The sequence below is a fragment of the Muntiacus reevesi genome, chromosome 8, assembly GCF_963930625.1.
Source record: "Muntiacus reevesi chromosome 8, mMunRee1.1, whole genome shotgun sequence".
NCBI classification, from domain to species: Eukaryota; Metazoa; Chordata; class Mammalia; order Artiodactyla; family Cervidae; genus Muntiacus; species Muntiacus reevesi.
Genome location: NC_089256.1, coordinates 43,219,520 through 43,230,650, shown reverse-complemented (window position 1 = coordinate 43,230,650; position 11,131 = coordinate 43,219,520). Strand labels below are relative to the sequence as shown.

General features: G+C 39.2%; 1 protein-coding gene across 3 annotated transcripts; it reads left to right on the top strand.

Moving 5' to 3' along the window:
- Positions 1-487: 487 nt before the first annotated feature.
- Positions 488-8,336, top strand: COX17 (cytochrome c oxidase copper chaperone COX17). 3 transcript variants are annotated; one of them, XM_065943162.1, is made up of 3 exons: positions 488-700; positions 2,500-2,612; positions 8,203-8,336. In XM_065943162.1, exons 1-2 carry the CDS (start codon positions 594-596, stop codon positions 2,582-2,584), a joined length of 192 nt encoding a protein of 63 aa, XP_065799234.1. In that variant the 5' UTR covers positions 488-593; the 3' UTR covers positions 2,585-2,612; positions 8,203-8,336. The 3 variants fall into 3 exon arrangements, with proteins under 3 accessions (XP_065799234.1, XP_065799235.1, XP_065799233.1); XM_065943163.1 differs by lacking the exon at positions 8,203-8,336 and adding an exon at positions 2,662-2,686 and having other exon boundaries at positions 2,500-2,588; XM_065943161.1 differs by having other exon boundaries at positions 489-700; positions 2,500-2,588.
- The last annotated feature ends 2,795 nt before the right edge of the window (positions 8,337-11,131 follow it).

Below are 11,131 nucleotides of genomic sequence, written 5' to 3'. Positions count from 1 at the left end.
ATTAGATCTGATAGACATAGGGCCTGAAGAACTATGGATGGAGCTTGGTAACACTGTACAGGAGGCGGTGACCAAAATCATCTCCGAGAAGAACAAATGGCAAGAAGGCAACGCGGTTGTCAGAAGAAGCCTTACAAATAGCTGAGAAAAGAAGAGAAGCGAGAAGCAAAGGAGAAAAGGAAAGTATACACAACAGAATGCAGAGTTCCAGAGTATAGGAAGGCGAGATAAGGAAGCCTTCTTAAGTGAACAACACAAAGAAATAGAGGAAAATAATAGACTGGGAAAGACTAGAAGATCTCCTCCTTTGTGGGTCTTTCCTGTCGCTGCACTTTCATCTCACTTCTCTGCTCCTGGACCAACGAGACGTCCTCGCATTAATACCTTCATTTTGACTCTTCTGCACAGCGCCTTTAAAAAAAAAAAAAACAAAAACAACCCTCCTCTCCCGTCTCTTCCCCCAATTGTGGAAGAGAGGCAGGACTTCCTGTTCTTTTCCGAGCGACTGCCGGAAGTGAGTGCGCGCAAATCGGCTTTGCCAAGTCTGGCGAGTTCAGGGTGTCTGCGCTAGTTGCTGCTTTCGGGCACGAAAAATGCCAGGTCTGGCGGCCGCAAGCCCTGCCCCATCTGAGTCGCAGGAGAAGAAGCCGCTGAAGCCCTGCTGCGCCTGCCCGGAGACCAAGAAGGCGCGCGATGCGTGGTCAGTGCGCGGTCCGGGAGGGGGCGGCCGGAGGCGGCCGGAGGCTCGGCGTGTAGCGTTCCGGCACTTCTGCCCTGCCTGGGGCTGGTGTTGGTCCTCGCTTAGGCGTGGGGTGCTCTTGAAGGTTATAGAGGCCAATAGGCTTCGCTCTTAGCTGTCTGTAGACTGAGCCCTTAGCTCACCCTTGGGAAGCAGATGAAGGGATTGGAAAGAGGTCACATTGACTCGGGTTTGCTTCGTCCACTCATTCCTTCCTACAAAGGGTTTCTGAACGTGGAAATGTTATGGGTCAAGCACTGCCTTAGGTTCAAAAAAGATAGAAATGGGTAAAGATACTGCTTGATTTAAAGGATCTTAAAGTTAATGGAGCATTAAAGTTAATGATTGCTGTGCGAGGTTTGGCAGTATCAAAGAGTACATTTTCTGGTGATTTCTCCCAAAATTTAGACATAGTAAGACACAGGGTACGTTTCTTAACCCTACAGAAAGCCCCCTTTTCCCCACCTCTTTTAGCTAGATGATTTAAAAATCAACCAGGCTATGACATAGATGACATTACAGTATTCAGAATAGTACACCTAGATTACCATCAACTCGCATTCTTGTTTTTATTGTATACAGCCTCTATTGTGGAACAAATATCTGAAGGAATCTTCAGATAATGTGAGTGTTACACCTCTCCCTCCAGTTCCTTTTTGTCCTCACATAGAAAGTAAAGAGAGCATAAGTGTCATTAACACTAAGTATTTTGCAAGTAATACTGTGAAGGGAGAATTGAAGACTACAGTGGGATACTGTGCTTCCACAGTTAAAAACAGTAGGTGCTTATTGAGCTTTCAGATAGTATTGCATCATGATTAAGAGCCTGGGATCCAGTTTCAGAGTTTGAGTCCTGGTTCACCAACCAGCTTTGTGACCTTGAGCAAATTAACATCTCTGCCTCATATCTGTAAAATGGGCCTAAAATTTCTGCCTTCAGCATTACTGTGCTATAAGTCATATTTGATGCCTAGCACAGTATTTTCAGTGTTTAATAAATGATCAGGGCGAGCTAGCTATTATTTTCATAAGGAGCTTGCTAACCCACTAGCCATTAAAGCTAGTGAAAGATAAGTTGTATTTAGAAGGAAGGAGAACCTACCTTTTTTAAAATTAACTTCTTCACAATTACCTCTGACCCTATGGCGGCTCCCCAGATATCTAGAGTCAGGAGTCAGTTTTTTCATGTAATTGATTTTTAATGTGGTCCTAGTCTTTACTTTGTAACTTTACAAGTGAAAAGTTCTATGATCATCATGAGTGGGCTCCTCAGGTCACCCTTGGCAACCAGATGTTTTTTGCTGTTTGTGTTGGGTGTCTTGTGCCTAGAAGTAGATTTATTTAGAGGTATTTGAATGTGGAGCAGAATAAAAAATGTAATTCCTCCGTGATAGGCAAAAAATTAAGCTCTTCTTTCTGTACATCTAATGTTAACTTTTTACTCAGTTTATTTCATTACAGAGCAGTATTATTTCTTGGATATTGTCTAGGGTCAGTATTTAATATGCATAATTATTTCTTCAAATCAGATTCTTCTACCCCCGAAAACTAGTTATCTGTGGAACATTTTCAGGGGCAAGGAAGTATCACAAGAATCAGTAAAAACAAATTTGGTGTAAAGCCATTTGGTATAATACCGTTTTTAAAACTCCAGCTGTATTCTGTCAGATCGTGTTCTGCCTCACTCATTATCACTTATGCTTACTTACTGCTAATGTGTTTAATGCCTACTTTATTAACAAATACATTTTGTTTTATAGCATCATTGAGAAAGGAGAAGAGCAATGTGGACACCTAATTGAAGCCCACAAGGAGTGCATGAGAGCCCTGGGATTTAAGATATGAAATGGTGAGCATGGTGCTTTCCTAGTGGGTAGGTAATACATAGGCTGATTGCTTCAAATTTGTGTATTGCTTTACAGGTTTAGCAATCATTCAGCAGTATTTTTGGGGCTTCCCTCATAGTTCAAGTCGGTAAAGAATCTGCCTGCAATGCAGGAGACCCAGGTTCAATTCCTGGGTCAGGAAGATCCTCTGGAGACAACCCACTCTAGTATTCTCACATGGAGAATCCCATGGACAGAGGAGCCTGGTGGGCTACAGTCCATGGGATCGCAAGAGTCAGACATGAATTAGCAACTAAACCACCACTTGTCTGAAAGGTAACTCACCTGGTTAATCTAACATGCCTAAGTATAACTAGAAAAAATAGCTTTTCAGTTTCTAGTGTACAGAGTAAAATGATGCTAATAAATTGAGAAATATGGAACTTCCCTGGTGGTCCAGTGGTTAAAACTCCTAGCTTCCACTACAGAGTCCCTGGGCTCCATTTCTGGTTGGTCAAGATTCTGTATGCTGCATGTTGCCACCAGAAAAAAAGAAATTGAGAGGTGTTTTATGGATTTGGGAAGGGGAGAATTAAGCTTTCAAGGAAGGGCTTGACAAAAGCTTTTAGAGTTATGTTAGAAGAATCATGGCTTAGGAAGTTCAGAACATCCAGACAAAATTCAGTTGTCTGATTAAAAGGGAAATATTCTCTGTTTTTTGTTTCTAACCTTGTGAGTTTTTAGGAAGAACTTTTTTAAAAAAATTAGTTTATATATTATAATTGGAGGCTAATTACTTTACAATATTGTGATGGTTTTCGCCATACATTGACATGAATCAGCCATGGGTGTACATATATCCCTCTTCCCGAACCACCCCCTCCCACCTCCCTCCCCATCCCATTCCTCTGGGTTGCCCCAGTGCACCGACTTTGAGTGCCCTGTTTCATGCATCAAACTTGAACTGGTCATCTGGTTCACATATGGTAATGTACATGTTTCGATGCTATTCTCTCAAGTCATCCCACTCTTACCTTCTACCACAGAGTCCAAAAGTCTGTTCTTTATATCTGTGTCTCTTTTGCTGTCTCACAGGGTCATTGTTTCCATCTTTCTAAATTGCATATATATGCGTTAACATACTGTATTGGTGCTTTTCTTTCTGACTTAGGAAGAACTTTGAAATACGGAGTAGGCAGCACTTGGAAGCATTGCTTTCTGCAAAACAGAAATGGAATTTTTGCTGTTTCTTTTGTACCATGCTTTATTCTATTAAAACTAAAACCTCTCTTTTTTTTTTTGGCTGTGCTGGGTCTTCGTTGCTGCATGGGTTTTTCTCTAGTTGCAGAGACTAGGGGTACTCTCTAGTTGGGGTATGCCGACTTCTCATTGCGGAGGCTTCTCTTGTTGCGGAACACAGGCTCTAGGGCGCTCAGGCTTCACGTGGACTCGGGAGTTGTGCCTTGAAGGCTCTAGGACACTGGTTCAGTAGTCATGGTGCATGGGCAAATTTGCCACGCGGCCTATGGGATCTTCCCAGATCAGGGATCGAACCCGAGGCTCCTGCATTGGCAGGATTCTTTACCACTGAGCCACCTGGGGAAGCCCCTCTGGACATACCAAGTGTTCAATAGAAGATTCTTGATTAAATGAATAAATAAATGCGGAAACTAAGGCCCATATGTATGAAGGGTCAGACCTGTAACCTCTGTCTCTAGACAGATTCCCTCTGTTTGGTGCCCTTACTCCCCCATAAGATCTACACCATACCACCATTTTAATAATAGCTGAGAGATAAAGCCAAAGCTACATACCAGTGGAAAAGTAATAGAAAGCCTGGCTTCTTTCCCTTTCACCTGTTTCCTGTCTCTTTGGAATTTTACATGTGACCAACCTTCCTCATTGAGCTGTGAAAAAGGGGGGGATAAGGAACCAGCTGATAAGAAGTGTCACTATGAGGTGGAAAACAGTCTATTCTGAAAGTCCTGAGGCTTAACTTTGGTTCTCCTGTTCTCTAGCTTAGCGTGTGTTTTACTTGAAGTAAATATATGTTCATTAAGATACTAATCTAATCATATCTGAGTTTTACTTTTTTGTTTATAAAAAGAGAACCATAATATATTTTGTGATTTTTATGTATGGTATTATCAACCTGTGCATACTAGATATACTTAAGTGACTTTTTAGAAATCTCATGGTGAATCATTTTGTAAAATAAGTAAATATGGTTGTGGGGAGCTTAAGAAGTATAACTATTTTTAAAAAAATACTATTTTTAAAAAGTATAACTTGATTACTTCAAAGACATTGAATCTCAACATTTGTATATGATTTACTTATCCCTTTCGAAATTTCTAGTCAGTTGTGTAAGCTGTTGCTTAGGGTTAAGCCTGCCTTGATAAAAAGGGTGATTTTTTAAAATGTTGATTTTAGGAGCATCAGAAGTTTCGCTTGGACTTCATGTGGATCTCAAAGGTGATACAGTTATTGCTATAAGTAGCATATATTCACAAGGACCAGAAGATATCATGGTTTTCTTTGTTACTGGGACAGAGAATGAGAGTGATTCCTATGGCTTCATTTGTGTATAAAAGAAAATGCAAGAGCTTTGGACTTAGAAAACAGTTGAACCAGTTGTGTGGTATTGAGCAAGTCCTTAACTTTCTGAGCCTTAGTTTTCTCATGTGTAAAGGAGAGAGAACAGTACCTGACCAAACTATTTCTTAGAGTCATCGTGATGATTAAATGATATGTGTATGAATAGGCTTTTTAAACTGTCAAAGAGAAACCAGATAGCCATATCTTGTAATTGTGGATAGCAGGCATTCTATTGAGGTCTGTTTAATATGTGTCATGATTACGTATTTTTGAATCCTGGTTATGAAAAGAATCTGAATCCACGTAGGGCCTTTCTTAGGATTGAGAATATGTTTTTTATTTTCAGCATAATGCTTTTGGAAGAGCAACAGGTGTTTGGATCTACTTTGGTCCCAGGTGCCCTATTTCCCTATCCCCCATGGGGAGATGGAGGGACCATGAATTAAAAAAAAAAAGACTTGCTCAAGTTAGCAATGGATAGGTGGTGGGATTAAAACTAGAAACTTGATCTTTGTTTTGTTTTGTTTTGTTTTGGCTGCTCTGGGTCTTTGCTGTGTGCGGGCTTTCTCCAGTTGAACAGAGCAGGGGCTCCTCCCCTTTTCGGTGCCTGGGCTTCTCATTGCGATGGCTTCTCTTGTGAAGCACAGCTCAGTAGTTGTGGCTCTAGGGCTCGAGAGCATGGGCTCAGTAGTTGTGGAGTATGGGCTTAGTTGCCCCAAGGCATGTGGAATCTTCCTGGACCAGGGGTCAAATCTGTGTCCCCTGCATTGGCAGACAGATTCTTTACCGCTAGACCACCAAGGAAGTCCAAATCTAGGTCTTTTTTACTCTCCAGATTGCGAGCACTTTATACTTCACTCCTTGCACTTAATGAGATTTTACTGCCAACGTATTCGTTTTTAGGTTTACCTAAGACTTTATTTTGAATACTAGTTACAAAGACCTTTTGTTGAAATACGGAGGTGGATATAACTCAGTAACCAGGTCAGTAACTGGGTAAAATTCAACACTACTATCTGCGCTGTTATAAGATAAGCTTAACTAAATTGGTATCTCTTACACCATTAGACCACATTTTTCTGAGGATAGCTTCAAAGGAAAAATATTTTGCAATCTCAGATCTTCCCAGTAATGATCATGAAACTTCCTTAATTCAAAAAACCTTAGTAGCTTTTATTTTCTAAATAAGATCTTAATTGTACCTTGAATCCAGAAAACTGAACTTAATATGAAAGTAAGTACAAAAAAAAAAAGAGAGTAAGTACATTCAGCCAGAAGTGTACCTTATAATCATCTGAGGAATGTTTACCGAAATTCACAAGCTTGAGCCCAGATCTGCACCTGTTAACTGAAGCTCCTAGATAATTTTCAGGTGTTCCTCTCTTTAAGAACCACTGGCTTAAGCTGAAGAAGTTAGTAGGGATAATGCTAAATATAAATTGTCTAAAGATTTAATAGCAGCAAAAACAGAGACTTGAAAACTACTCCTAAGAAAAACTAAAGCTGCACTAGGACTTCGTTGATGTGTGAAGAATTTCTCTAGTTGCAACATGCAGGGGCTACTCACTAGTTGGGGTACACGGGCTTCTCATTGAGGTGGCTTCCCTTGTGGAGTCCAGGCTCCAGGCACACAGGTTTCAGTAGCTGCAGCATACAGGCTTTAGAGTGCCGGCTCTCTAGTTTTGGTGTACGGGCTTAGTTGCTCCATGACATGTGGAGTCTTCCCACACCAGGGATCCAACCCGTGTCCTCTGCATTTGGCAGGTGGATTCCTATCCACTGGACCACCAGGGAAGTCCATGACTACTGCTTTTACTGAAAGAGAAACTAGAGGAACCTAAAACCTACTTAGAAATGGCAGCTGGTATCTTTCTGCCTTTAAGACCCAGGAGGCACCTAGAGAACACAGTTTGGGGGCTAAAATCTTTGAAATAAAGGACCAGCACTGAGTGGTGGTGATACTCAGTATTTAAAGTTTGATTGAACTTAATATTTGGTTAACATGTGCTTAAAATATGCTGATTTCACACACACAAAACAAACTCAGAGACAACTGATGATGTTTGAAAATATGATACTGAGAGTCAAGAAAAAGGGTCATTTTTGCTATTTTTACGTTTATTCATTCAACAGATATCTATCTTCTGTCAAAGACTTTATACCCAGAGGCTTTCAGTGGGTAGCCCCCCTGATAATGAGTAGCTGATAACAAAAGAGGTAGCAGTGCTATACAGACTGCTGTCTCTTGAAATGATGGGTCACTTCATTTTTGCATATGTTTGCATGTATTCTTCCTCTGAGCCTGGTAGAAAAGAGAGAATTTATGTATTTGTATTGTTGATAAGGCCTATCTTTTCTAAACCAAATGCAGGAATAGCTAGGTGAGGGAAACACTTGAATTAGACTTGAAGAGTTGGCCAGTCCAAATTACTTAGTTACCTTGTTAGCATTGTTCCTGTCTTCTGGGATCGGAGTTGGGGTGGGTACGAGCTGTTTGGAGAGACACCTGCTGTAACCAGCAGCCCTATCCTCTGCTGCTCTCCCTTTTTGATCTTTCCAGATTCATTTCAAAAGTGTTACCCTTACTTTGCCCTTGGGTTTCAGTGAGTAACTTTCCACAGGAAATGCCTTGTATACAGAGCTGACCTGCCTTCCACTTCGTGGATCTTTGCCAAACATACTTGAGTCAGCAAGGAGGGGGTTGCAAGTCTCTTCTCTTGAATATCTGTAAAAATAAACTTCTTTGGGGAAGATGTTTTTGAGAAAATAAATGAACGTATAGTTTTTACTTCAACAAAGACTTTAAAGATTAAACCTTGTAATGGATTAAACAGTTTCCGTGATGTTTTTATAGTTAAAGTTAAGCAAAACTAGAATTTTAAAGTGTGGATCTTTTATTTCGTGACTGGTTTAGAATAATTGTGGCAGTTAATTAATAGTCCTTGGCTGAAGCATATGTTTCTAGCATCTTCATTCCTGACTCTATAGGTCTGGCATGTTTGAAATTTGAAACTTTCTAAAATACATTTTTTTCTGCAGGTGGGAGTGAATAGTTCTGCACTCTGGGAGTGAATAGTTCCTGAAAAATGAAGAGGATTCAATAACTTTGGGAGTTCCTTGCTGAAAATTGATAAATAAAAAAATTATTTATAATTTATTTTTAAAAATCCCTAGTTTAAAGTCTTCAGGTGTGTTTCTTTTTGTATTCCTCACATCCTCAAGTGGTATTTATTTTTCTTAAGGAATATCTGTGGGTTTCTCATTTGTGGATTCAAACAACCTTGAATCAAAAATATTGGGGGGTGGGGGCAGGGGAATTCCAGAAAGTTCCAAAAGATAAAACTTGAGTTTGTCATTTTTTTCAACTATTTACATAGTATTTACAACTGTTTACACTGTATTTACAACTATTTGCACAACATTTACATTTTATTTAATAATCTAGAGATGTATATAGGAGAATGTGCTGAAGTTATATAGAAATACTACACCATTTTGTATAAGGGACTTGAGCAAACACAGATTCTGTTGGATCCTGTTCCCCCAGGACCCACAGGAGGATCTGGAACCAATTGCCCCAGATCCTGAGGGACCAACTGTAGTATAAACAAATCTTATAACAAATTTCTTATGTTCTTGTCATTCTGGGAGCTCTGGATATTTTTTATTTTTAACTTTTTTAAAGGTAAGAATTGGACAAATCTTCAGTCTTAATATTTTAAGTCATTATTGTTCTTAGGTAATTTTCTCTTTTGTGAAAGTAACTTGTTTAGATTTTGGACCACATCAGGGTGTGTTGGCTTGAAAGATCTCAACTGTTTGGCATAATTAAGTGTACATTTTTTACATTTTAGAATAGATTAGGATCATAAGTTTAATGCCTAGGGGCCAAACAGTTATCTCTTATTCATTAGAAGCTGGCCCAGATCAGAGGCTGGATTTTTACAAATAAGTCACTAATGAAATAGTCCTATACTGTAGTGATATAGAATATATATTCTATTCACTATATTCTATAGTTCTAACATATAGAACATAGTGAATAGAACATAAAGTGTGGATAAATTACTATAGCAGCCCTGTGGTCCTATTAGCTGCTTTTGAGCAAATGAGGCAGTTGGTCATATTCTGTCTTTGAATTTTAAATCTCAACAATGAAAGATACTGTGAAAACTAATGAGAATATGTGGGGTTCATGTGTCATATGATTGGAAGATTGCTTCTTAAAAAGGAGCTGAACTAAGTTGTTCCTAAGGATTCTTTCATAGTTAAGACATGGCTCTGGGGACTTCCCTGGCGGTCCAGTGGCTAAGACCCCACACTTCCAATGCAGGGGGTGCAGGTTCAATCTCTGGTGGGGTAACCAGGATCCCACATGCTGTACAGCTGGGGGAAGAAAAAAGCATAGCTTTGAAGTGTGACAGGCTCAAGTTCAACAGATGGCTACGTGACCTCAAACAAGTCAACCTCTTTGGGTCTGTTTTTCTCATTTGAAAGAAAAAAATGGGGATAGTAGTAATACAAGATTGTGAGTACTCATTAAAGTGGGGGTACATAAAGCATTTGGCACAGTATCTAGCATTTAATGTTACTGACATTCTCTGATTCTGTATTCATATTTTCACTTTAATACTCGCTTTGATATAGAGTTTTATTTAAGTGGACATTGTGTAGATTTCAGAGCATTCTTCTAGGGTGAAGAATAGAATCTTGGACTCCTAAGGGAGATGATGTGAATTAACTTCCCACCAATATAGATACCTGGCACGTGGTTATCCATATTCTGCTCGAATATGTCCTGGAACTACAAAAAGAAAAAAAAAAGAAAATTCCTAACCTTATCTCCCAATGTTAATCTTTGCTGTTCCAAATTTTTCTTATGCTTTTAATATATTTTTTTAAAACAAAAAATTTAGGTCATTTTTCTATGCTACCTTTTTTTTTTTTTTTTTTTTTTGACTTCACCAGATCTTGTCACAGCACACAGGATCTAGTTTGCTGACAAGAGATCAAACCCTTGTCCCCTGCATTGGAAGCATAGAGTCTTCACCACTGGACCACCAGGGAGGTTCTTATGCTACATATTTTTAATGCAATCATAGTATTAACTTTTCTCCATAATATATTTTATCACTTGTGACTATAGTTCTACAATATGGTTTCTATTAGCTATGTACAAATCTGCTCCATGGCTTACCATAATTTAAACAATTCTCTCTACATTCATTTCATTAAACAAATGTTTATAGAATGCCTGTTATATGTTAGATACCATTCTAGGAACTGGGTCTCAGTAATGAACAGGATACATACCAGATATCTAAATTATTTCTGATTTTAAAATTGTTTTGTTGGTTTTGTGGAAACATAAGGAAGAAAGAAATCAGCTGAAATTCCACCAGTCTACAATAGACCACTTTTTGGTGACCTTGCCATTTATCTCTTTTTGCATGTATGCTTATTTTTCGTTGGCCACTCCATTATAACACTACAATGGATGTTTCCAAAGGAACGTATGTCATTTAACCAAGGATGGGCCAGAGGCTTTGGATGAGTCCTGCCTGACTGATCTCTAGAAGGGGGGTGCCCATTTGTACCTTAGTACTGAGGGTATCTAGTCCCCTGACCTGTTAGCAAGATTAATTTTTTCAACCTTTGTCAATTTGATATGCTTACAGATTGGTAAAGGAATTAAACCACTCTTCTTGACTTCTGCCATACTTAAAAGTACATCTCACAAGACTTTGGCCATCATTCCCTAGTGCTTAAGTCTTCCCAAAGATTATGTGTAGCATTTTGTTACTAATAATAGTAACAGATGTTACGACAGTAATTTGAAAAAATGAAGAACTTAGCTTCCTAATAGGTTGTCACCAGTTCTGACCTACCTGTTGGCTAAGCTCCTGCTATTCATGATACTTCCCAAATTCTCAATACAGATACATTCATGCTGTTCTCTAAAATTAGT